The sequence below is a fragment of the Onychomys torridus genome, chromosome 2, assembly GCF_903995425.1.
Source record: "Onychomys torridus chromosome 2, mOncTor1.1, whole genome shotgun sequence".
Taxonomy (NCBI): Eukaryota; Metazoa; Chordata; class Mammalia; order Rodentia; family Cricetidae; genus Onychomys; species Onychomys torridus.
Genome location: NC_050444.1, coordinates 143664035 through 143690128, shown reverse-complemented (window position 1 = coordinate 143690128; position 26094 = coordinate 143664035). Strand labels below are relative to the sequence as shown.

At 53.8% G+C, this 26094-nt stretch overlaps 1 protein-coding gene across 5 annotated transcripts in view; it reads right to left on the bottom strand.

The window, feature by feature from the left end:
• Col16a1 (collagen type XVI alpha 1 chain) overlaps positions 1 to 25766 on the bottom strand; it is a 55801-nt gene extending 30035 nt beyond the window's left edge. The window contains exons 1-41 of one of the 5 annotated variants that reach the window (XM_036177367.1): positions 25148 to 25766; positions 23530 to 23636; positions 21560 to 21634; positions 21362 to 21479; positions 20285 to 20408; positions 19737 to 20003; positions 19067 to 19147; positions 18820 to 18945; positions 18045 to 18098; positions 17743 to 17769; positions 17123 to 17158; positions 16112 to 16138; positions 14894 to 14956; positions 14633 to 14674; positions 14509 to 14553; positions 14390 to 14425; positions 13955 to 14017; positions 13602 to 13646; positions 13430 to 13525; positions 13204 to 13242; positions 12740 to 12784; positions 12440 to 12475; positions 11865 to 11975; positions 11467 to 11502; positions 11197 to 11232; positions 11012 to 11122; positions 10698 to 10742; positions 8022 to 8057; positions 7835 to 7879; positions 7430 to 7561; positions 6693 to 6728; positions 6242 to 6349; positions 5846 to 5968; positions 5689 to 5742; positions 5516 to 5557; positions 5027 to 5062; positions 4899 to 4943; positions 4669 to 4737; positions 967 to 1020; positions 849 to 875; positions 138 to 197 (exon numbers count right to left, since the gene is read on the bottom strand). In XM_036177367.1, coding sequence (XP_036033260.1) covers positions 138 to 197; positions 849 to 875; positions 967 to 1020; positions 4669 to 4737; positions 4899 to 4943; positions 5027 to 5062; positions 5516 to 5557; positions 5689 to 5742; positions 5846 to 5968; positions 6242 to 6349; positions 6693 to 6728; positions 7430 to 7561; positions 7835 to 7879; positions 8022 to 8057; positions 10698 to 10742; positions 11012 to 11122; positions 11197 to 11232; positions 11467 to 11502; positions 11865 to 11975; positions 12440 to 12475; positions 12740 to 12784; positions 13204 to 13242; positions 13430 to 13525; positions 13602 to 13646; positions 13955 to 14017; positions 14390 to 14425; positions 14509 to 14553; positions 14633 to 14674; positions 14894 to 14956; positions 16112 to 16138; positions 17123 to 17158; positions 17743 to 17769; positions 18045 to 18098; positions 18820 to 18945; positions 19067 to 19147; positions 19737 to 20003; positions 20285 to 20408; positions 21362 to 21479; positions 21560 to 21634; positions 23530 to 23602 — 2724 coding nt within the window. In that variant the 5' untranslated portion in view covers positions 23603 to 23636; positions 25148 to 25766. Of the gene's footprint in view, positions 1 to 137; positions 198 to 848; positions 876 to 966; positions 1021 to 4668; positions 4738 to 4898; positions 4944 to 5026; positions 5063 to 5515; positions 5558 to 5688; positions 5743 to 5845; positions 5969 to 6241; positions 6350 to 6692; positions 6729 to 7429; positions 7562 to 7834; positions 7880 to 8021; positions 8058 to 10697; positions 10743 to 11011; positions 11123 to 11196; positions 11233 to 11466; positions 11503 to 11864; positions 11976 to 12439; positions 12476 to 12739; positions 12785 to 13203; positions 13243 to 13429; positions 13526 to 13601; positions 13647 to 13954; positions 14018 to 14389; positions 14426 to 14508; positions 14554 to 14632; positions 14675 to 14893; positions 14957 to 16111; positions 16139 to 17122; positions 17159 to 17742; positions 17770 to 18044; positions 18099 to 18819; positions 18946 to 19066; positions 19148 to 19736; positions 20004 to 20284; positions 20409 to 21361; positions 21480 to 21559; positions 21635 to 23529; positions 23637 to 25147 lie in introns of those variants that run through there. The other 4 variants (XM_036177364.1, XM_036177366.1, XM_036177365.1 and 1 more) reach the window with 4 other exon arrangements.
• Between the last annotated feature and the right edge of the window lie 328 nt (positions 25767 to 26094).

Sequence of the window (26094 nt, the reverse complement as noted above, 5' to 3'; positions counted from 1 at the left end):
GCACAGAGCTGCATGGGAAGGGCGCTGGCTGGGACACAAAGCCTGGCAAGGGCTCTTGCCCACTGGCACCAGGTGAGGCCAGGATCCAGACCTCTCCCCCAGTGGGGAAGGTGGGAAAGCAGCTCAGCCCCACTCACCGGCATGCCAGAGAAGATGGGCTCTCCCCGAGAAGCACAGGAACACTCTCCTGGTTCACCCTGGAAAGACAAGAGCCTTGGTTTGAAGTGGCAAAGACAGAGGGTCCTCTGGAAACCTCATCTGGGAGGTGGCATGGGCTCTGGAGATGGAAAGGTTTGGGTCAGCCTCCTACATCATGTCTTCAGGCAACCCACGGGCCTCCGACTCCTCATCTACCAGGGGATGGGTTGTATGCAGTGTGTGGTGGCCATTTAGTTAAGCCACTGTTAACTGAGAACCAGGAGAATAACCCAGTCCTATCCTTCTCAGGGTCTCCATCAGCCCCTCACCATGCACCCATATAACCTCACTGTAGCAGTCATGGCTTCATCTTGAACAGCCCTACACCCCAAGGCTCTGCCTGGTTCTGTGCCCTTCTATCCTGGTCCCTCATCTCTCCTTTCTTCTTGACTCATCTTCTGACTCAGCTTCCATGTGAAAGTGCAGCTGTCTACTAAAGTGGAGACCCTGGAGTTCTCTGGACTCCTGAGATCATGGCTGGATTCTGAGCCTACACAAAGTGAGTGTGGTGCCCAGAGTTCTTGGAACTGGGAAGCTTGTGAACAGCAAGGCGACCCCACCCATCCTCCAGCCTGAGCAGCAATTATGGGGCTATGGGATTCTAGAAGCCCATTCCCAAAGAGCGGTGGACCCAGGCCCTTGAGACTTACCTTCTCTCCTCGAGATCCCTTTTCACCCTGCAGAGGAAAAAACACCGGGAAGTGAGTAGGTGTGAGTGGGAGACAGGTCCAAGCCACGGAATCCTGCTGCCCGGGCCACCATACTCACGGGTGTCCCTTTGGCTCCTGGAAGCCCAGTCTGTCCTTTCTGCCCATCTTGGCCCTAAAGGGAAAAGGCCCAGAGTCAGTAGGGGGAGCTGGAGAGCAGCGAGTCATTTGGCTTGCTAGAGAGGAACAGCACAGAGGCAGCCCCAGGCTCTCCAGTGCCCGTGTTCCAGAGGGGAGATTGTGGCCAGGAGGTAAGGGGAAGGCAGGAGGGAGGAGAGAGGGCATGGCCCCCAGCACCAGGCCCTGCACTAAAGCAGAGAACAGTGAATGGGGGCCCCACTCCCGCCTCCTGCAGGAAAGTGTTCTGCTTTGCTAACAAGGAAACTGAGGTTGAAGAAATTTCAGAGTCACAGGACCAAGCCTGTCCTGAGGATCGGTGGGCAGGGCCAAAAGGTCCCTTCCTTCTTTTTCTCTTTGCACACACTCTTGCTATTTAGTCGCTCTGTGGACTGAGCTGGGAGAATGGCATTTCAGACCTTATTTCAGACCTTGTATCAACTCTGAGACACTATCACTTACCTAAAGTCACACACACAGCTAGTGAGTGGGGGGGGGGGGGTCAGGGGAACCAGGAAGCCTCCCCCACCCATGGGACTGGGACAGGAGGGGTCTGTCTGCTTCTGACAAGGAGCACATGAGCAAGCACACAGATATGCTAAAGCAGAGCAGATATCCCCATGACTGCCTTCCTGGGGGCTGCCCAACCTTTGCATCCAGGGTTCAAAGCTATCCTGGGACAAATCCCCAATTCCACCTTTCCTATGCCTGGAGACGGGCAGGGATTCGACTATCGAGGTCTGCTGGGCAAAGCCACATGGGCTCTGGGAAATCCCTGTCCCTCTAGGCTTTGGCACACCACCAGAAAGAATTTATCAATGTTCTACCAACTCAAACAACAATTTCTCTAGGGATCTACAAAGGATGGGGAAAAGGATAAGCCTCACCAGGCTATTTTCAACATTACCAAAAGCTCAAGAAAAATTATACATTTGCCCACAGCCCAGCATGGCATAGGCTGGCTGAAAGGTGGCATTTCTTTGATTCAAGCTAAAATTATCATCTTGTAAAATTCTAGTGGGTTCACGTGGAGTAGAAGCTGACTATTAGACAGGTCTTTGATGACTAAAACGAGAAAATGCACTTATTATTACTTAATCTATGCAATTTGCTCAATAGACAGGTCTTTTAAGTGTGGGAGTCATTGTCTTGGGCAGCACAGAATAGAACCTCTTCATCCCCCTGAGACACTCAGTGGATGCTCCCTACGGGCTCCAGCTTGGGGTAAGGGGTGAGCTTCAAGCTCCTGGCTCCACCCCCTGCTCTCTGGTCTTTGCTCTCCCTGTGGATGGAACTGGAAAGGGACAGCAGCTCCTAGCCCATTTTGGTGCCTCACACTTGCAGTCCCAACACTGAGGAAGCAGAGAGAGGAAGGGTGCCAAGATTTCAGTACAAGTCTGGGCTATACAGTTGAGTTCCAGGTAAGTCTGGCTTAGAGTGTTAGGCCTTGTCTCTAAAAAAACACCAATAATAGGGCAGTGGTGGCGCACACCTTTAATCCCAGCACTTGGGAGGCAAAGCCAGGTGGATTTCTGTGAGTTCGAGGCCAGCTTGGGCTACCAAGTGAGTTCCAGGAAAGGTGCAAAACTACACAGAGAAACCCTGTCTCAAAAAACAAAAACAAACAAACAAAAAAACCACCACTAATAATAATAACAGCAGTTCCTCTACAGGCTGTCCTTTTTAATTTGTTTGCTTGTTTGGTGTTTCGATACAGGGTCTCTCGGTAGCCCTGGCTGTCCTAGAACTCGCTCTGTAGACTAGGCTGGCCTTGAATTCACAGAGATCCTGCCTCTACCTCGGAGTGCTGGGATTGAAGGCGTGTCCCACCACGCCAGCCTCTAAAGGGCTGTCTTGAGGAAGCACATTTCTGACTCAGCAGGCCACTAATCTAAAAATGAGGATGACTGTGTTCTCTCTCTTCAGAAGCTGAAAAACATACATCTTCAAGCAGAGGGGAGTGAGTGGGTGATTCCTAGCAGCAGAGGGGAGGGAGAAACCAAGGGGGCTGGGTAACGGCGACCAAATCTCTACTAGTTTGGATAAACAATTTCTAGTCCTCTACAGAACAGGAAGGTGACCTCAGTTTACAAACAGCAAAGAGGACACCAAGAAATGATCAGAAGATGAAATGCTAATCACCGATTTGTTCACAATACCCTGTGTGAATGTGCTCTGTAAACATGGATAGTTACTACAAGCTGACTTGAGAAAGCAAAATATTGAGCTAGAAAGATGACTCAGCAGTTAAAAGCACTTATTACTCTTGCAAAGGACCCGGGTTAGAGTCCCAGCACCTACATGGTGGCTCACAACCATCTGCAACTACAGACCCAAAGGATCTGGTGCCCTCTTCTGACCTCCACGGGTACCGGGCATCCACATGCAGGCAAAACATTCATATAAATAAAAATTTTTAGCAATTTTAAAGGGAAATAGTGTGTGTGTGTGTGTGTGTGTGTGTGTGTGTGTGTGTGTATCTTCAGGTATGTGTGTGGGTACATATGTATGTATGCTTGCATGTGGAATGGTCAGAAGTCACCTTAGGCTGTCATTCCTCAGGAACCATCTGCCTTGGTTTGTATTTGTTGGATTAAGACATGGGCTCTTGTGAGTACCTGGGACTTTGCAGTTAGTCTAAACTGACTGGCCAGTGAGCCCTAGGGTTACAATATTGGGTTACAGATACAAGCAAACACATCTGACTTTCGTGTGGTGTTGTTATTGGTGGTGGTAGTAGCACTTTTTTGAGACAGGGTTTCTAAGTATAGCCCTGGCTGCCCAGTAATTTTCTCTATAGCCCAGGCTGCCCTTGAACAGAGATCCACCTGCCTCTGCCTCCCAAGTTGTTTGTTTTTGAGACAGTTTCTCTGTGTAGCCTTGGCTGCCCTGAAACAGGCTAAGCAGACCAAGCTGGTCTTGAATTTGAAGAGCTCCAGCTGCCTCTGCCTTCTGAATGTAGGGATTAAAGGCGTGCACCCCCATACCTGGCCACCTCTGACTTTCTACATGGATGTGCGGGACCAGAGGACCAAACTCGGGCACTCACGTCTGTGCAGTAAGCACGGAACCAACTCCCTAGTCCTTGAAAACATATTTCTAAAAAGAACAGAGGGGGCTGGAGAGATGGCTCAGCAGTTAAGAACACTGACTGCTCTTCCAAAAGACCTGGGTTCAATTCCCAGCACCCCTATGACATCTCACAGCTGTCTTTAACTCCAGTTCCAGGGGATCTGGCACCTTCACAGACATACATGCAGGCAAAACATCAATGCACATAAAATAAAAATAAATAAATCTTAATAAAAGAAAAGAATAGAGGCCAACTGGAGAGAAGACTCAGCAGTTAAGAGTACATGCTGCCAGCTCTTCCAGAGGACCAGAGTTCAGTTCCCAGAACTCAAAGGTGGGTGTACTCGTGCGCACACACATGCATACACACACACCAAAAAAGAGAGAGAGAGAAACACGGTGGTGATGGATTATTTAAAGGCAGTTCCAGTGTGTCTTCCTTCCCTGAGGATGACCCAGGATGCTTGTCTCCTCCCACCCCAGGCTGCTGAGACAGGCAGGGTCAACTCCCTCCCCCAGCAGCAGTGGCAAGGGCCCAACAACAGCACTAGTCATGTGTAGGAAAGGCTCTTACCGGAGGCCCGGAGACACTGGCACCAGGAGGTCCCATGGGTCCTGTGGCTCCTTTGGGCCCTGGAGGTCCCTGTGAGGAAAGGACAAATAGGTTGCTGAGGCATGATTTGAAGCTGGCACAATCCAGCAGTGAGACGTAGGTGATCGGATCTCAGGCGACCCTTTCACGGCATTACCTAGTCCCAGGTCCCCATGTCTGCAGCCCCAACAACCACAGAGGAAGGGGCTCACCTGGGCACCAGTCAAGCCAGGTGGTCCCCGAGGTCCCGGAAGTCCCTGCAGGTGGAAGCACAGTGGGTTATCTCTTACCATAAAGTGGCTCTTCCCTGTCAGCCGCCTCCAGGCCGTTGGAGACCTACCTGAACACCAGGCAAACCCTGGGCTCCCGGCTCACCCTGCAAGTCAGAATGGGCAGTCTGTGGCACAGCGGCCAAAGCCACCTGCCTCTAGGACCTGTGTCACTGGCAGATCTGGGAGGGTATCTGCAACCTCAACTCAAGGGTTAGAGGAATGGAGGTCAAGGCCAAATTCTGGCAGGGCACAGTGAGTGGCACATGCCTTTAATCCCAGCACTCAGGAGGCAGAGGCAGTGACTAGCAGATCTCTGTAAGTTCAAGGCTGACCTGGTCTATATAGTGAGTTCTAGGACAGCCAAGGCTATGTAGAGAGAAACTGTCTCAAAAAACAAAACAAAACAAAACAAAACAAAAAAAGCCAAATCCTGTATAGAACAACATCAGGCCAACGCTGCTTGTGATCCCTAGACACAAAACTGTGCCCTTAGCATTTAGTGACAAGCAAAGCTATGGAAGTGTTGGAAGAAAGCAAGGGTGAGGTGAGATACTCACCTGGGGTCCCTCAGCGCCAGTGCCTGGAGGTCCAGGCTCTCCCTGAAGAGGGAAAACGACTCTGAAACGTCCTCTACACTCACCTTCCACCGCTCCTGACTCAATCCCCGTTCCAAGCCCTCAGTCCCACGTTCCCATGCTCCTCCTCCCAGGGCTACCATTCCCGCACATACCTGCGTGCCCTTCGGTCCTGGGGGCCCTTGAACCCCTGGTAGACCAGGCTTGCCCTAAAAGGCACAAGGGAACTCGTGGGACCCTTGGTGTGTTGGGAGGATTGAGAAGGCATCACACAGGCAGAGGAAGATGGGAGGATGAGCCACCGGCACTTACTGGTTTCCCGGGCCGACCCACACCTTCAGGACCTGGCTCTCCCCTGGGGCCTGGCTTCCCAGGCAGTCCCGATACATCGGTCAACGCCCCCTGCAGGCTGGAGCAGGCAGTGCAGCCATCACCCTGGTCAGAGACACAGTCAAAGGGAGCCTGTGAGCCAGGACTGGTAGCCAGGCCAGGGGGCATTGCGAAGGGGCCTACTACATCCTCTGAGAGCCTCATCCTTCTTCTGCCTCTCCTCAGTCGAGAAAAAAATAGATCCCTGATAATCCAAGTCCGAGGCATCTGGTGCTGCCGGGCTTCCTTGAGGCTCCCTGAAGTCCCCACCCCTCATTAACTGGCCCCTTGATTTCTATTTGCCCATGCAACAAACTCCTCCAAGCCTGGTCGACTTACCTTTTCTCCTTTTGGCCCAGCAGGACCCCGAACTCCAGGCTCTCCAGACATTCCAGGCTGCCCAGTGGTGCCTGGAGTTCCAGGGTCTCCGGGATTCCCAGCATCACCCTGAGAGGAATAGGTAGGGTTTAAGGAGGATGGTGGGAGCAGGTTGCCCTTTGAGACCTGTGGGCAATCACAGTCTCTTCCCCGGGCTGGGGGCTAAGAAGGGAGTGGAGGTTAGTACCAGCAATCAAGGAAAGGGGGTCAGATTGTTCCTGAGAAGGGGGTGGGATGGAATTGGATGGGTGGGGATGTGGGGAGGATTGGGGGAGGAGTTGGGAGAAAACCGTAATCAGAATACATTTCATTAAAAATGTATTTTCGATTAAAAAAGAAAGAAAGGAAAGGAGACAGAGCCTCCAAGATGACCAGGTACCCACCACCTCCATGCCCATCCACATCCTCTTACCTTCTGGCCCTTGAGTCCAGGCTCTCCAGCTCTGCCCTGAGGAGAAAATGGTCCCAGCACCCATTCACTCAGAGTTGACCCCCTGGGTACCCAGCATTATGTGAGAGCCAGGGGATGTGGCAGAAAGTGAGATTCGAGGACCTCTGTTCTCATGTTCGGGAACCAGTCTAACATTGGAGACATTTCTGCCTGTGTGACCTAAGCAAGGTACCTCATCTAGCTCCTCATCTGGCCTCAACTTCCTCATCTGTCAAATGGGGATGATACCGTGGTGTAGGCGTCTGCACCAAGGGTTCTTGTGAGATGATTCTGCTGGGCCAGGGTTTGCCGCCACCATGAAAGCCGGGACCATCAGCCCACGGCAGCGACTGCCATCTCTCTAGCGTCCCTTGTGTGCTGCTGTTCAGCGCTCCACGCACGTCACAGCTCGAGCCTCACCACAAGGACCCCGAGGGACAGGGAACAAGAGTGACTTGCTCAAGTCAAAGACCTTATAAAAATCGGGGCCAGAATTGGGACCTAGCTCTGCTGAGGTTGTACCTTGAACTTGCTCTGCCACTCTGTGTCCCAGGATGAAGGACAGAGGCCTGTGTGAGGGATGCAAGCGGCTTGCACTAGATAGAGACGTTGACCCCACCCCACTTTGTCCTTCTGCCCAGGAAGTCAAGAGCTGCTGGGGGAACTATGCTCTTTCTTGCATCCTGCCCACATCTATCTCCAGAGATCCCAGAATTCACCTGCTTCCCAGGTAGTCCAAAACCTGGGGGACCAGGCTCTCCCTTCTCTCCAGCTGGTCCAGGCACGTGAACCACATGGTTGTCCCCATCTGGAAGCTTGGACATGGCTGCACAAGGCTCACAGGGCTCCCCCTGCAGAGCAAAGATACTGGGTTAAAGGCTTCCTGGGTGCTGGGGCTTGGGATCTGGGACTGCGGAACATAGCCAGCTCCAACACAGCACCGATGTTTTCAGAGAGACTGGGAGCACGGGAAGAAGCAGAGATGGAAGCAAGACTATGTTGCTAAGAGCTAGAATTCACCCCACAGACTGCAGGGAGCCCAGGATCTGGAGTAGAACAGGCTAGAACAAGGGCATCTTCTTCAGGGGTATGTCCTGGTGGCATGCCAGGAGCCCCAGACTCACCTTTGCCCCTTTGGTACCTGCCGGTCCCATTGGTCCCGGTGGCCCCTGTGTGAGAAACCGTGTGAGATGGTGCCCAGCAGCAGCCAAGGCTAGGCAGAGGCCTGGCCCCAGACTGTCAGTTCTCTGTGGAGGGCAGTGCCTCCCACCTTGCCCTCCCCTAAGCCACTGCCGTCTGAAGAATACTTACTGGAACTCCAGCCGGCCCTGCATCACCAAAATTACCCTGAGGGCCAAGCAGAAAGTATAGAGTTAAAGGGGAAACAGGGTAGAGGTGCCAGGCGCAGAAGCAGATTCTCGGGATGTCTACTGGCAAGGGAAAGTGAGGCTGAGATTCCCCCAGACTCCTCAGGGAACCCCTGACCAGCCACAGTCTTGAAGCTAAGCCCAGCCCCGGCGACTCTTCTAGCAGAGATCATGAAGTCATTTCTTCAACAGCTGTTCATTGAGTGCCTTTGGCCCTGAGCACCAGGCTAGGTACTGCATAGTACTGCATATCTGGACAGCACAGACAAAAATGCCCCATGGATCTTTCACACTGAAAAGCTTTTTTAAAAAGGTAACCCTATGCTATGTAGTCAAGGATCACCTTGAACTTCTGATCCTCTTGCCTCGGGTGTGTATCACCTTGCCCAGTTTATATGGTATTAGGGATCAAACTCAGGGCTTTGTGCATGCTAGGAGAGCACTCTACCAGTTGAGCTATCTTTTTGAGTGTGTGTGTGTGTGTGTGTGTGTGTGTGTGTGTGTGTGTTGTATAGTGTATGTATGTACACATATGGGTAGGCTAGAGGTTGACATCAGGCATCTTCCTCAAACATTCTCCACATAAATTTTTGAGACTGGGTCTCTCACTGACCCTGGAGCTCATCAATTCAGCTTGTCTGACTGGTCAAAGAACTCCAAGGTTTCACTGTTTTCTCACCCACAGTGCTGGCGTTACAGGGCTTCTGGCTTGTTATGTGGGATGCGGGGAATTCGAATTCAGGTCCTCAAGCTTGCGTGGCAAGCACTTTATGACCAGAGCTTTTAAAATAGTAACCTTGAAAGTGATAGTGAGTGCCATGAAGGGAACAAGGTAATGAATGACCCAGACCAAGAGGCGATCCCATTTATACAGGGTGGTCAGAGACACGGCACTACAGTTATCAGAAAGATGGGAATGACGCCCAACAGTGAAAGAAGGTGGGAGTCTTCTGTGCTCCTATGGGAATCACCTGGAGGAAGTCTGGAGGTGGGAACAGTCTCTACATATTCCAGAATGAAAGGAGGGTCAGATGACTGAAGCAAAGGAAGGCAGAGAGAGGAGGAGGAGGAGGAGAAGCTAGAAGGAAGGTCGTCCAGCATGGGGTCCAGCAGGACTGTGGCACCAAGTCAAGCCCCCAAAGGACTGTAAGCAGGAAGTTCTGTCATTGGAAACTTTCTGCAAAGGCACATTAACTGCTCAGTGATGAATGGGCTGCTGAAAGGCTGCAAGGGACACATGAGGGCCAGAAGAGGGGTGGCCACCATCAGGAGTGAGACCATGGAAACCCAGTGGAACAGAGGGAGAGAAGCAGGGAGAGTTGAGGGAGCTTCGGGCTGAACCATCAGGACTTGCATCTGGGATGGATGGAAGAGGAGGAGTCAAGGGTGACACCAGCTTCAAGCTTTAGGGATTTCAGTACATGCTATTTGCTGTGATGGAAAAGGCTGGTCATGCTTGTTGGCCTCTAACCAGGTACTAAGGAGGGGTAGGAAGGAGAATCACAAGGTCAAGGTCTGTCTGTGGTACATTGTGAGTTCAAAGCCAGCCTGGGCAACTTAGTGAGACCCTATTTCAAAATAAAGGGTAAAATAAACATTCTTCAGGCCTCTGTGGGGTAGGGGATGTAGCTCAGTGGTAGAGTACTTGCAAAGCACGTACTAGACTCTGGTTCAATCTCAGTGACCACACACACACACACACACACACACACACACACACACACACAAATGGAAGGATTTGGGAAGGGGCACTAAAACCCCATTTGAGAAATGCCAAGTGTGATTTGCCTGTTAGAGGTGAGTCTGAACACACATCCTAATGTGTCCCCTGCTTGAGCACCCACAGAACCCCTCATTTGAGCAACCCTCTATTAGAAGTTCAATGCTGTTGTTTATCTCTCACACAATCATAAATACAAATGTTAACATGGGCACCGAAATCTAGAGACCCAGCTGAGTGGTGGTGATTATAGACTTTGGAGCCAGACTTCCTGGGCTCAAATCACAATTCTGTATCCAAACACCCACAGAGCACTGGGAGATTCCCTTTGCCTTTTTATGTCTCATCTCCCTTATCCATAAAATGGGAATAGTGGAGAAGAAATGTACTCTATCAGATCTGGGGAGAATAAAACAAGAATGTAACATGCACAAGGCTTGGAACCGTGCCTGGCACATAATGAGTAGAAAGGAAGAGCTAAATATTATTTTGCTATAAGGTAGTCTTGGATGTGCTTAATAGTTTTAGATTATTGTTAAATTAAAAATACAACACCAAGGAATTCTCTTAAAGAATATGAAGTTCTTGGAAATAAGTTCCTTGATTCTGCTCAGAAAAAAAACCCTGATGGGCGTGGGTGGTGGTGGTGCATGCCTTTAAACTCAGCACTCAGGAGGCAGAGGCAAGCGAATCTCTATGAGTTCGAGGCCAGCCTGGTCTATAGAGAGCAAGATCCAGGACAGCCAGAGCTACATACAGAAACCCTGTCTCAAACCCCAAAAACAAAACAATCCTGATGAATGCGGTCTGCTGTGAAGTTACAGCTTGATCTCTGCCTCACATTCCCCTCGGGCTGTCTCCCTGGCCTTGCCTATCTCTGACACCCAGCCTGGGGCTCACCTTCTCTCCTTTCAGTCCTTTTGGCCCGGGAACTCCAGATTTCCCCTTAAAACAAAACAAATAAAACAAGATGGAATTACAGCGCCTTTGCCTGACACCCCTCCAAGCCCCCAGTGTCTCAGTGTCCAACGAGCAAGAGAAAGGAATGAGAAGAATTGCTAGACAGTTACTACTGTACAAGTAGCAGCCTAGCACAGACGAGGACAGTGCCAGGATGCAGGCTGCTTCATGGCCTACCTCCTGGTCCCTGCCCCAAAGCATGCGATCCTGAAGAGTCAGGACAGCCACTAGTATGCCAAGGGCAGGCCACTCACCGGAAGGCCAGGTAAACCGTGGCCAGAGGAGCCTAGGCCTTCATTGACCTCTGTAGAGGGCCCAAGGTGCTGGGCCCCAACACCTGAGCTGCAGGATGAACAGGGATCCCCCTAGGGAAGGAAGAGAAGAATTAAAACCTCCCAAGTGGGCAGAAGGCACAGAGCAGGACATGAGGGCTTCCTACCTTTTCCCCTTTCATGCCTTGGATGCCTGGATCTCCCTGCAGGAAAAACAAAAAGAGGTTGTGGGCTGAGACCAGGCATGCTGGGACACCCCAAACGCTCTAGCCATATTTAAGGACAGCAGTGTGACACACCACATAGACGCCCTTTGAACTGCCCCCGTCCTGTGGGATTCAAAGCCGGCACCTTGGAGGCAGTGCCCATCAACTTATACAACAAACAAAGGAAATAAACTTAGGCTAAATGTCCCCATGAGAAAGTTTCTTACATACCCGGTCACCTTTCAGTCCAACAATTCCTAGGCCCTCCTGGAAGAGAGGGGTATATAGAAGAGTAAGCTGAGGAGGCTGAGCCAGGACCTTAACCCTGGCCATGACCACTTTCTTCCATTGTCTCTAGACAACACCCAAGCCTAGAGCCAGGCTTCATTCACAGTAAGAGATGGCTCCACCCTATCTTGCCCAAAAGATATCCTAGAGTCTCTTGGGGTTGAAGGGAGTGCTGGAAGGTTGCCATGGAAACCTGGGATGACACTCTAGCCAGCCCTAAGCTCTATGGTTCAAACCCCTCTGGACTGCACTCTGCTGTAATCTCTCTGTGGCTTTGAGATCCACCCAGCCCCTCAGGGTCTGTTCTGTGTATGTCCCTGAGTGGCCCCTTGGACACTCACCCCAGCTGGAGCAGGATCGCCTGGCTCCCCTTTAGGACCTGGTTTTCCAGGGAGTCCCACAAAATTCTGGAACCCTTCAGGCAGCGTTGGACACACTTCACAGGGGTCACCCTAGCGAACAACCACAGGAGGATAGGGTGAGGCTGAGACCTTGGGGAAGATGACGGTCTGTCACACCCGCTTTAGGTAACCCCATCATCAAAGTGGACAAGAACCCTGCAGGGCCTTTATGCCCAAGTGACTCATTCATTCAGGAAAGGAGTCCCAGTCTTCCTTTAACTATGTCCTCAAAGCAAACCAGGGGAGACACATGTTCCACTGACAGATATGAAATGGGCCGAGAGAAAAGCTTAGAGACCACCCCCCACCCCCACGCTCATAAACCATGCAGGTGCCAGAGTCAGGGTCTGAGTCTGGCTGACCCCCCAGGCAGGCTCCTGATCTAATCACACAGCTTCCCCAGTAATAAAGAGAGGGTCACCCAAGGCAGGCCCGGCCCATGGGCAGAGTGTCCCTGCTGCTCAGAGTGGATCCTGTTCCCAACCCAACCCAGGGCAGCCAGGCCTGGAGCTCACCTTCTCTCCCTTATTCCCTGGCACTCCTGGCTTCCCCTGTTTGTAGAGGGGGGAGAGGCAGGGGCATTAATGCCAGGGCAGAGGGATCAGCATGCCAGGAAAGAGCTGAGGACACAAGCCCCTCCCCCTGGAGGCCCTGGAAGAGCAGACCCAGGAATGGTGGGCAAGAGCCCCTCCCCCTGGAGGCCCTGGAAGAGCAGACCCAGGAATGGTGGGCAAGGGCCCCTCCCCCTGGAGGCCCTAGAAGAGCAGACCCAGGAATGGTGGGCAAGGGCCCCTCCCCTGTTTGTGGTCACTCACAGGCTTCCCTCCAGGGCCTTCCTTTCCTGGTGTCCCAGAGCTGCCCTGTGACCAGAAGAAAGGTTAAAGAGGAGGTTCCCACTGATGTGACCTCTATTCCTTTGTCCCTTCAGCCGGCCCTCTAGGCCAAACCTCCCATCTCTCCATTTGGTTCTGGCTAAACTCTCTCTTCCTATTGCCTGTCCTCCTGGGTGTCTAGCCCTGGAAAAGGACAAGATGACTAAGGCTCTGAGTGTCCTTCCCTACAACAAGGAGGAGGTGACAGACAGGCAGACATTTCCAGGGCTTGCTGCTCACCAAAGCCAAGGATCCCACCCCAGCTAGTACCGGAATAGAGACACCCCCTTTAGCAAGCCAACTGAACTGAGCCTCTTCAGGCCAAAGCCTGGCCACCTCCTGGGACATGCACACTGCAGGACCACACTTCCCTCCCCGGCCTGTGTCCACATGGCCTCTGCGCTTACCTTGTCTCCCTTAGGGCCTGGTGGGCCACCTGGATCTCCCTGATGACAGAAACAGAGTGGTACAAGTGTCTTCTCCACAGCATGATGGGGGGTCTTGTCTTAAGCCTTCCTCTAAGCTGTACCCCTGGGACCGGGTCATCCCTAACTGAGCCCCACCCTGGGGGAGGGGTTGGCAGGGGACAAAGTCCTCAGGAGAGGATAGCAGAAGAGGTACAGGGATACTTACAGGAGTCCCAGGCAGTCCTATCCCAGGCAGCCCGGGGAGGCCCGGGGGCCCAGGCTCTCCTGCCAGTCCCTCAGGCCCAACAAAGCCAGGGTCACCCTAGCACACAAGTGGTCATGAGAGAATTACCACCTTAGTCCTCCCAGCCCCTCCCACACCCAGGCCTGCAACTCACTTTCTGCCCTTTGGGCCCAATGACACAGATCTCTCCTGGCCGACCCTGTGGGAAGAGGGCCGAGGTAGGAACAGGCAGGGGTCTGGCCTCTACCCCACCGAGACAGGAAAGTAAATATACACCTCTTTCAACCTTACTGTCTTTCTCCCATGCCAGACCCCAACCTGTCGCTCGCCCTATGACGATCAAATATCACCAGACCTAGAGTCAAGGGGCCTGGGTTCAGGACCTGTGCCACTGTGCCATGCCTCCTGGGACACAGCACCTCACCTCCTTGGCCAGGAAGAGGGGGATGAACCTCTGGGTTAGATCTAGCACTTTGGGGCCTAGGGAGGAGGTCCCCAGCAACATACATCTCGACCTGGCTTTCCTGGCAGTCCATGGAGGCCTCCATCACCCTTCTCGCCTTTCTGGCCCTGGGGAGGGAAGAGACAAGAGACAAGAACTGAGGAGCAGAAGCAAGGCAGTTCCAGCTAGTGGAGGGCCAAGTGCCTTCCAGAGCTCCCTCCCCAACTCTGCCTCTTCAGAAAAGGAATGCCTTCCACAGAAGGGCAGACAACAGAAAGGACTTCCAAACCAGCCAGACCACTCATTCCATAAGCACATGGCATGGCCCTCTAGATGTGGTGGGTGTTTGATCAAGGCAGAGGACTAGAAGGGATGGGAGGGGATAGTCAACTCTGTCAACTGTCACAATCCTCTAGGAAGACCTTAGATATTTCCCTCCTCATGAGCATAGGGCCTGTGGCCCATCCAGGTACCCACCCCTCCAAACATAAGCCTGTTACCTTCTGGCCTGTTGAGCCTGGCAGTCCTGAGGGTCCCTAGGATGAGGAAGGAGCACAGACGAATGGGTGAGACTGGGCCAGGACCATCATCTCTGCCCTGTGGTAGGTCCCGAGCTTACCAAGTCTCCCGATTCTCCCTTCTCTCCTTTCGGGCCTTCGGCACACTGACAAGGAAGAAAAGGGGTTAAGTGGCCCAAATGGCCCTGCCTCAGCCCTGAAGCAGGCCACACCTCCCAGTCTTACCTGAAGTGGGGCATCTGGGGAGACTCGGACACAGTCGTTGCCCTGTGGGTAAGTAGCAGGGGTCAAGGCTAAGGCCTTCCAGGAGAGTCACCAAAACTTGCAGCTAGGAAAGGGCCAGGAGCCCCTAAAAAATAGGCTCCCATGTGCCAATCCCTGTAGAACCCTGTCCAAATGCCCACTTGGCCAGGCTTTCCACTGACATGGTGGGATGTTCATTTACAGTAGGAGAGGTCCTGATATGGATTTTGTTAGGGCACTCACCCGGGCTCCCTTCTCTCCCTTGGGGCCTGATGGTCCAGTCAGGCCTCGCTCACCTTTCCCTCCCTGTGGGTGAAACCGGAGTGATGGTTGTGCCTGAAGGGAGCCTCCAGGAAGTCCTCCCCACTCCTGGTTGCCTCCATCCATCTACTCTGCACACACACACACAGTCCCAAGCTCCCACACACACACACAGTCCCAAACCACACACACACACACACACACACACACACACACACACACACACACACAGTCCCAAGCTCCCACCCACGCACACAGTCCCAAACCAGACACACACACACACACACACACACACACACACACACACACACACACACGTCCCAAGCCCCCCCACTGTTCCAAGCCCCCCACCCACACACACACACCATGCACACTACCCACAGTATATGGATTCCACATACACCAAAGGGCTGTTCGGCAAACCTACAGCCTCACACAGAGTACCCTTCCCCCACACCCACAGGCATGCACACTAGCAAACACACAGCAGATCCACAATATGTGAACATGCTGCATAGACGTGCAGGATAACATAAACCCAGGACAGCTAACAGTCAAGTTTCCTGAGCTCCAGCCTTGTGCACCCCATGTCACCTCCCTGAGCCTCAAGTTCTTTGTCAACAAAATAGGATTGACATGGCGACACCCATCTCCAGCTACCATGCAGAGAAGACAGGGGATGCTGTAAGCAGCGTGGTGGGCAGAGCCCACCCACTCACAAGCTAGCAAGAGAAGCACAGCACATGCCTGCATGAACCACATTCACCCCATCACTCACAAGCCCGAGGCCCATTAGGTCCCCAGGTACATAGGGGGTTCAACTCTCAGCCTGTGGACCACATTGGTACAGATGCGTGTTCCAGAATACACAGGTACACCCACACACAATCACCTTGACACATCCCAGGCCTATGCCTGACATAGTGAGCCCTCAGTCTCCCCTCAAGCCAAATGAGAACACTCACCTCCTGGGATGGATATTGTGCACCCAGGACCCAGGGCTTGCTACTATGTACTAAGGTACTTTGCCTCAGCAAAGGTTAGTTCTGGACTCTGTACACACAACCCACTCACCCCAACACACACTTAAACACACTGGGGTAGTTGTGGTACAAACACATGACCACAGGGCCACTTGAGATGGAAAGGACCAAGGCCACCGAAGAAGAGAGGAGAATTCTGTTCTCTGCTAGGTCTTACCTTGGGACCAGAGGGACCAAGTGTGACCTAAGGGAACAGAAGAGGGAAGAGAACATTGAACTCTAGGGATTGAGAGGGAACCAGGGGCCCAGAGGGGACAAGCAAGTCATCTAGGCTCACACTGCATGTTGGCAGGCCCAACCACTCATCGGCCTCCCAGGCCAATCAGCATGCTGACTCTATTCCCCTAGGCTGTAAAGCCAGCAGAGGGGTCTAATCTACTTTCTCCACCCTGCCTGCCTTTGGCTAGCCCCACCTCAAGCTGTTAGGCTAACACGGTCACCCAGTTGCCATGGTAACCCCAGCACATCTGGGAACCATGGCCTTACCAGATTTGATGGGAGACTGGAAAGAAGGAGAGGCAGCGGGGGGGGGGGGGGGGGGGGGGGACATACATCTAAGTTCCCCCAAAGTTAGGGGTTTCGGTCCCTTTGTGAATCAATGTAGCCCATCAGCTCAAAACACAGTAACTCTTGCTGCCCACAGAAGGGGCCCAGTAGATACCAAATGGCTCACACTGAGCCCTGAATTCTGTCCTTCCAGACTCCCAGTGGGAAGGCCGGGCTAGGCTGGGACAGGAGAATGCTCAGGCTCTGAGCTGTGTGTCCCTGGGCTGTGCCCCTCTTCCTGTCCCTGTCCCCCTGCCTCCCCACCTCCCCACATCCCCCACACCCTCACCCTCCCACCCCCAGGTCTCCAAGGTGACATGTGGTGCCTCCCAATCAAAGTGGATCTGAGATCTGGAGGCAACCACACAGCTAGAATCAGCAACCAAGGTCTTGAGTCCCCTCCCACCCGCTAGGGCGGCCACCATCCTGGATCATGACACCCATTGAGATTTCAGGGCTTGCTGGGCTTAGGGTGGGGCTAAGCACATCTCTGGGAATCAGGCAAGGGAGCATGGGAAGTCAACAAAGCCCCCTTGTCTTCAACCAGGAAGCTCCAGTCTTCCCTAGGCTACAATCACCCCCAGACAGTGGCCACACCACCCACAGCCCTTCATCTGCTCACATTGCTCTCCCGGGCACCGTGGACACAGGGCGGGCACTGAAAGAGAACAGGCCTGCAGGTCAGTTCTGAGCCTCTGAGATTAGCCCTACCCAACATGAGCCTGAATAACACACACACACACACACACACATTCTCTCTCTCTCTCTCTCTCTCTCTCTCTCTCTCTCTCTCTCTCTCTCTCTCTCAGTCCAAACAGCCCCTCACATGTCCTTAGCATGACCTGAGATGGACACAGAGACAGAAGCATAGAAAGCCAGCCTTGCCCCTTATCTCCCACCAACACAAGCCTACAGCCATCTTCTCAAACGAAAGAACTAAAGCCCAGAGAGGAATAGTAACAAGCCCAAGGCCACACAGCATGTCACTGGAGAAGGGCTTCACGGCTAAGACCTAGGCTTTCCCCAATTTGCCCATGGCCACTGGCTTCCCACTCAGTAGGAATGGCTTCCAGGGCTTCTACCCTACAATCCAGAGTAGACAGGGCCTAGTGCTGGGTCCTCAGGAAGGTTGGGTATTTCACAGTTATTCATCACCCCCACACCTAGGCTCTGTGCCTCTCGAAACCTTTATCCAAAGAGTTAGTTCTGGCTGACACCTCCCAGCCCTGACAAAAGGCTCACCTCATCGACTTCCGTCTCCCGCTGGGCCTGGGAAGAGGGAGGCATGGGAGTGGGAGGGAAACCTGAGACCAAGCATTGCTCCAAGCCCCTGTACAAGAGCAGGCAGGAGCCAGCTCTCTAGAGAACGCCCAGAACTGTGTCCCGCCCAGTCTGTCTTCCCTTCTCAGAACTGGCACCACACAGCCAAGCTCTGTCTGGGCAGGAAGAGAGTGGGAGTGTGGCATCTTCTCTGAGGGCTTTACAGAGGGCATGCGGGGCAGACAGAGGGCACCATGGGCTCTCCCTCCACCCACTAGCTCTACCTTTGTCCCCCTTTCTGTCTTCTGGCTGCTTCTTCCCATCAACTGTGCATCCACCTGGACAGACAGAGGGACAATTCTGGGGTCCATGCTGGAAAAGGGCACTCAGACAGAGCACATGGATGCCAGGCACCCCCTCAGTTTGGCATCTGGCACCTCCCAGGACATCAAGGGCTTGTTCAGACCCCTGAGGCTGCCCCCACAGGCGCCCCTTCTCTCCCCCCTACTCCCCCATGGGATGTCGTAGAAAAGAGGCAGAGAATCAATGGGATCTTGTGTTTCTGCAGCCAAAGGCTGGGCATGGTGCCTGTGTAGGCAGGGACACTGCCCAGCCAGAGGGTGGGGCTGAGGGAAGGATGGGGCTTCCCTGCCACCTCCAAAGGACCTGGGAGTGGACAGGGCAGCTGGCCATGGTGCTGGGAGAGACAGAGAGCCTCCGGGAGAACAGTGCAGCCTGACCTCTGGGCCCAGAAATCCCTGTACAGGAGAAACTGCAAACCGGGCCCTGCTCTCCACAGGAGGGTCTAGATGGCATTAGTGGGGGACTGGCCAAAGTCAGAGCTAGAGTGGCATAATTGCAATGCCAACAAGCAGCAGGCATGGGGTTACCCCATGGGTTCTCTCTCTGCCTCCCTGAGTTCCATAAGGTAAGGACATAAGTTGAGCCCACGTTCAGAGATCTCCCTCAGCTTAGGCACATGGCCTGCTGAGTCTGGGGGCAGGCCTCAGCCAGGTCAGGAGTGGAACAGTCTCCCTTATACCTTCCCTGCTCACCCACCTTGCTGTTCTGGGGCTCCTCCAAGCAGAAGCAGCGGGTGTAGACCTTGCCCTCTGTCTGAGGATTGATCTCAATGAGCTCATTACTCTGGGTATCCCGGCGGGCCTTGGAGGTCTCTGGGGGACACTGTTCAATGTGGGGGAAAGGCCAGGGTCAGTAAAGAGGCAGACACATTCTCAGACCTCTGCCATCCCCATGCAGGCTGCCCTCTCTCCAACACAGCACGTGCTGGGGGGCAGCTACTCACCCCTCCCGGTAAGATCTCACAGCAGCCCTCCTCCAGCACCAGCTCTGGGTCACAGTAGATGTGTGCCTGTTGAAGGTCAAACTGCAGGGGACACATGAGTTCATCTTATTTCAGACAATCAAATAGCTCTGCCCTGGTCCCCACAAAAGCTCAAAGACGTCTTCGCCCCAGGATTTGACTTTAGGGTCTTTCTAGGCAGGTCAGGGAGGCCATCAAGAATAGAGCTGTCGCTAAAAGCAGAGATAGAGGAGGGAGGGAGGAAGGGAGAGAGGAAGGGAGGGAGGGAGGAAGAAATAGGGAGGGAGAAAGAAGATGGAGGGGGATAGAAAGAGGGAGCTCCATCCAAACTGGGCCCATCCTGTACATGAATATGCAAGGCAAAGCATGGCAGGTAAAGGGAAAAGCATATGAGAAGGCACAAATATGCAAATTCCATAGGTGATCTGTCAGACTAGGAGGGAATCGACCCCAGCCGTCAATAGAGAGACGTAAGGAAAATGCTGGAGACAGTTAGAACTCAGATGTTGGAGGGTTTGGAATGTCAGGGTAACGTGGTTAGACTGCATATGGAAGGCAATGGCTCCAAAGGGAGCTCTGAACACAGACACACATTCTCAGGAGCTCAAGGCTCCCCCAGAGGTGGGAGCAGAGACCAGGACCTGGCACTCACCGAAACGGGCTTGCCCTGCTCAGCATCCAAGCCCAGAAATACATGTCCCCCAGGCCGAATGGGTTGCCAGGGCCCCAGGGGCTGGGAGGAGGCTGAGATGCAGTCCACATGCACAGAGGCCACACGACCTGCCACGCTCAGCATCAGCTTGTGCCAATGCAGATCGAAGAGCTGGGGCACTGGGAAGATGCAGGACACAAAGTCACCATCTTGGCCCTGTGCCCGGAGCTCTAGACTCCGCTCCTGGCTGTTGACTTCCAAGGAGATCTGTGACAAATTGGGGGGAGAAAAAGACAGGGATTCAGAGTTCTAGAGGCATAGCATGGAAACGTCGAGGGCCTCAAGCTTATTTCACAGGAAGGGAGAAAGCCAATTGGGGTCACAGAGAGGAACATCCTAAAAGAATGTGATGGGCACTGGGGGCAGTCCTGAGAGTGGGTGCTGGGATGGAGCAGAGAAGCCCCAGAAACCACAAATGTGGGTAGAAGCTGAGCTGGATTAATGCAACCAGTTGCCCAAGGAGTGAAGATGGGAGAGAGTGGGCTCACCTGTGGGTACCCATTTGCATCAGTCACTTGGAACAAGTACCATGTGTTCCGGAAGGTGTGCTTCTTCAGCAGGACTGTCAGGACCAGGGCAAACTCCTCTGGGAGGCCCCGAGGGAACACTCTTCTGCAATGGAGAAGAGAGGGCGCTCTGAGGCTCGGTGACAACCAGCCACTGAGCACACTGGCACTCAGGTGATGAGTCCGCCTGAGACAAACACAGCACACACCTACAAACCATGTACACATTCATCTTGACACATTCACTGAGCACCTTAGGGGTGCTGAGGGTTTGCTGGCTGCTGGGAAAGCCAGTGGTGAAAATATGGAAGAGCCTGTCCCTGTGAAGTCTCATGGGGCCCTATGGGGCAGAGGAACATTAACAGAGAATCCTTGAAACCATCTCAGGGGACCAGAGAGACGGATCAGCAGTTAAAAGCACTGGCTGCTCTTCCAGAAGACCAGGGTTTGATTCCCAGCATCCATATAGTATCTCACAACCATCTATAACTGGAGTCTATGAAGAATCGAATGCCCCCTTCTGGCCTCTATAGGCACTGCACACACATGGTGCACATACATGCAGGCATAACACCCATAGATAAATCAACTTTGGCAAGGGGGCTCCCAAGGAAGCCAGCATGGTGTGTAGACCTGGGGAGAGATCCTGAGGAAAAGACCAAGAGGTTCTGCATAAACAGCAAGGGAAAGAGGTCAGCAGGAGCCAGACTACCCAGGGGCTGCTGGGAGTTGGGCTTCACACAAGGCCATACTCACATAGACACAGGCTCTTGAAACCATCCTAGGGTTCTTGTGGCTACCATGGGATACAAACCTGGTCCTGCCATTGCCAGTGAGAGCCAGGCTGGGATTGCCAGGCACCACACACACACACACACACACACACACACACACACACACCCCACCCTGCAAGCCCAGGGTGGACAGCGGGCAGACTTTTGGCAGGGGGATGCTCAAAACAGCCTCCAGAGAGGCCCTGGACTTGGGCCTCACATCCAGAGTTGCAAGGATGTGGCTGAGGTCAGTATGGATTCCCAATGGTCACCCAGAGTCCTTTACCGCGTGGGTTGGGTCAGCGCGACAGCCCCCAGTCGTAAGATGAGTGGCCCCTTGGGGTTGCGGATCTTCTTGATGGCAGATGTCTTCATGAGGTTCAGTCGGCGGATTAGGTTGAAGCCTTAGGGACACCAGAGGAGGGCAGGTGAGAAGTGGGGGCTGCTCCGGGAAGGGGTAGGGAATAGTTGAGGCCACACTTACCAGTCACATTGGTTGATGGGTCACTACTGTGTTCCAGCTTGAGTCCTTCTTGCTGTGAAGATGGGCACTGCTCACCTGGGAGAGAGTTGGCCTGGAGAATTAGGAACTCAGGAGGGCAGCTGTTGGGCGTGGGTGGAGGGTTCCTGGGAATCCCAGGAGGGAACAAGTCCATAGTCTTCCTTCTGGACCTTTAACCTAGTCTGCCTTGAGGCTGTGCTCACACTTGCCTTCTGACCCTGGCTGCTCAGGAAGAGCCCAGCATATAGCCAGGGAGACTGAGGCCCATTCCAAAGCCATTGAACGAGTGTCAACATCAGAACAGGACCAGACCCCCAGGACCACAACCTTTCAATACCCCCAGCTGGAGCTAGGCCAATGAGGAGTGAAAGGGACCCTAGGTGGTTCGGAGCCCAGACAGTGGGGAGTCATGGATATGTCCATGTTCATCCATGTGTTCTGCCTAGTGGGGGCAGAGGAACAGAGCAGGGATGAGGAAATGTTATCTCCATGCACACTGGGTGTTACGTGCAACTGTGTGTACATGACTATGCATGCATGAGCTATGCATATCCATGTCCCCAGGGCTGTCACGTGCACTGGCACTCATGTCCTAGGCCTGGTGATGTTCTACTTCCCATATTCACAGTAGGAAATGCAGACACTAGTCTGAGCTACCAGGATGACTTTTCACCTGCATACCGAGCTAGTGAATCAACAGAAAGAAACCAGGAGGTTGAGGGGGCCACAAGCTCAAGGTACCATCGAGACCTTAGGCCAGACGAGGCAAATGAAAGAGGTATGAGCTTTGAACAAGGGCACAGGTCTCTGAAGCCCCAAAGGAACAGGCTGGTGGCTACAGCCTCCTTCTCCCGGGGGCTGTGTTGATGGAGGTGCTGAATCAAAGAGACAGGGGCTAAGATCAACAAGCCTTCCCAGCAAAGCTAGTGGCAAGGCTGGGCCAAGCCAGCCGAGTCATCCCCCAGAATATAGCCAACCTCCTGTCCAGCCTAGTTGAAAGACAGAGCCCTGTGTCCCTGGGCACAGTGACCCCCTGGAATCTCCACCCCCAAGTCTGGCCGGAAGGACCATCACTGTCTTCAGCATCGCCTCGGTACTGGGTGACTCACCCTTGGCAAAGGGCCCAGATTCTTTACAGATGTTGAAATCCTTTGCCCCAGCCCCTCTAGGGGACCCGGTGAGGGAGAGGAGAGCAAAACTCTGATACACATGCTGAAAACACACATGTGCCTGTACACACACACACACACACACACACACACACACACACACACACACACACACAGAGGCAGTCCCACCCACCCTGGATGCCTGGACTTGGGCCTAGTAGTTAGGCTCCTTCCTGGCTAGGTGGTGCAACTGCCGGGCCCAGAGGGCACCCAGCAAGGCCAGGCAAATTGCCTGGTCAACTTCCCTTGGCTTTGGGCCCTGGAAAACTGTACTGTCTCCCTGTCTAGAGCCTGGACCATAGAGTGGGCAGTCATCAGAGATCCAGGCTGGTGCAAAGGAGGAGCCTATGGCTAGAGGATGGAGTCATTGTCATAAGAAGGACAGAGGGGCTGGGCAGCTTTCTGAAGTGTTGCCTTTTGTAGGGAGAGTGTGATGCCCACTCTTTCCCATCTGGCTAGCCAGCAAGTAGTGCAGGGATGTGCTGTGGAGAGGGGCTGCTCTTCCCCTGCAGAGACCCAAGAGTACATACAAATGTACCGCACTTCTCAAGTTGCAAACCCAGAGATACTCAGAGACAAGAGATAAACACACACACACACACACACACACACACACACACACACACACACACACTCCAACTCATTCACACAGGCTCAAGTATGCAAACACCTCAGAAGCTAACATGAGCTCAGCCCCTACACTTGCCCATAAATGCCCACGTGACTGAGATATATGTGGCCACCTACATGCAGGGAGCCAGATGCAGGTCTGTGTCAGCTCACCTCTATTTGTTCCATGGCTGAAGGTGGCCCAGAGCCCGAGCAGCCACAAGCCAGGAGCCCAGGATGCCAACATGCTGGTCCAGAGAGATCAGCTGCAGCCTTGGCACCTGACAACCAGAAACAGGGAGGGTGGGCTCCAACATGCCCAAGGGACAACTGCATGTGTGTGTAAGTGGCAGCAGCTTGTGGGACCCACACACCAGGGACTGCAGTGGTCAGGGCTTGGTGTCCATCCCTCTCAGGGGCCCCACACAGGCCTGGAATAAGAATCTGGGCAGAGGTGATAATACAAATATTTAGCTACCGGTATGGCTCAGACACCCACCAGCCAGAGCAGAAGGCTGGCTAAAGCCCAGGAACAGGGCCCAGGCACCCTCTGGCTGTGTCAGGATTGAGAAGGGATCTAGAGGGTCCTAAAAGACCACAGGGGCTGGGAGAGTGGAGGGCCTTGAGCAGAGACAATTTATCAAAATGCTTGGATGAATCCCAGGGCTTGCACAGCTGTGTTCTGTGCTGGCATACAGTAGCCCAGTACCTGGAGAGCCATGCTCAGCTGAGCAGAGGTAGCCCTGCCAGGCGTCTATAAGGTCAGGGGCCTAAGACTGGACTGAGTCTCTTGGCAGAGATCATAGGGCTGTGTATGGGCCAAGAAAGCTTCCCCTTGTGGGTACAAGGGGCGGGAGAGCAGGTCACCAGGGCCCAGGACCTTGTTGCCAACCTCCCAGGCTGATGGATGCTCGTCTTTTGGTTTTATTAAACCCTGATGGATGGGCCTAGATAAATCAATGCAGGCTCAGCAAGTGGCCAGCAGAGCCATATATCATCCGGCCTCTTCCAGGACAGGCAGATCATGAGCTCACAAAGCCATGTGTGTCCATACAATACACCCAGGCGTACAGGCACATAGGTACCAGGACTATGCAGTCAAACCTAGCTGCACGCAGGGATGCCAACAGGCATGAGAACTGATAAGCCCAGAGTTTACATACACACTCCTGTCCAGAGCCAGCTCATGAGCACCTCTCCTCCCTTCCTGTTGGTACTTTCTTAGGCAAGTAGGATTTCGTCCCAGGCGATCCTAACTTACTTACCTTGTTGCTGGGTACAGAATAACCACAGAAAGGACCCCATACCCCAATATTTATGTAGGCTGGACTCTTCCTCCCTTCTCCCTGGGATGGAACTGTGCCCTCCACCCTAGTCTCTCCCATTTCTAAGGGTGTTCATCTCCCACTCTGCAAACCCTACCCTGGCCTTCCCTTCCTGACAGCCAATGGAAGGATAGCCGCTGTGAGCAGCATGTGGATGCAATGTGGAGGCGTGAACATAGATGTGCTCATCATGTTCTGGCTTCCATTCCCAGGCCCCAGCCTGAGTGGAGGGCTGTAGAGATAGCTAGAGGGACGCTTCTAAGGAGACCCTGCCCCCTTCAACACAGACACAGATTGAGGCAGAGACAGCAGGACCAGCATGGAGTTTCCAGACCACCCTGCCGCAGAGAAGAGCACTAAGGCCTTCAGAGAGGGGATGCCACTTGCCCCAGGTCACATAGCCAGTCAGTGGCAGAATATGCCCTTTCAGCCTACAGCGAGAAGCAGCCCAGGACTGGCCCACTTACCAATGGCCCGGAAACCCCTCACTGAGAAATCCTGGCGGCCCCAAGGCCGCCAGCTATGGGAAGCGGGGTCCCGGGTCCACCGGCCCGCAGGGGGATCCTTGATCTCTCCCTGGCAGTCTGCGCTGTGCCCAGCTTCTCCGCGTCCCGAGTTCTTTCCGCTGAGTGCCGCGCAGCGCACGCCTGCCGGGACTGCCGGCCGCTCCTGGAGGGGGAAGAGGGCGGTTCCAGCGGGGCTGGGGCCCTGCCAAGAGGCTAATGGAACACAGCTGGGCCGGCCCGCCGGGCTGGAGGAGGAGGGAGGCCGCGAGGGCTCGGCGGCTGCGGACGCTGGCTGCTGGGCTGCACTACCGCGCTCCTGGCCTGGCCCTGCGCCCGGGGCGCACCCGTCCCGCTTCCCCAGCCAGGTGAGCCCGCGGGCGAGCGGGGCAAGGCGGGACCCTGCGTGCCCAGAGCTGCCCTGGAAGGGGCGCCTGCGGCGGGCTGGCGGGAAGGAGGCCAAGTCAGGCGTTCCCAGAGCCAGGCCTTGGGTTTAAGGGACCTCCTTTGTGCCCCCCTTTCCTTTTCCTTGGCTGGGACCCCAGAAAGCTGGAGAGGGCTAGGGACCCTCCTCCATAGCCGTGGAACTCGCAACGTGGCTGCTGACCAAGCCTCAGTGGTCAGCTTTTTCCAGTGCCTGGGCCTAGCATTCCTACGCTGTAGTGCCTCTGTCTGCATTGGGAGGAGAGACCAAGCAACACTCCCCCCCCCCCCCCAACCCTGTGCTAAATTAACTCCTTCTGCTCTGCCCTCATTTCTATGGAAGTATAATCTTTTTCCTCTTGGACTCCACGAGATTGGAAAGGCTCAGATCCCTGTTCCCTGCTCCAGCTTTGTTAAAACTTAATTTATTTTGTGTGTGTATGTGCGGAACGTGCACAGGCAAAGTCGTAAGTGCCTTGTTGCATGTG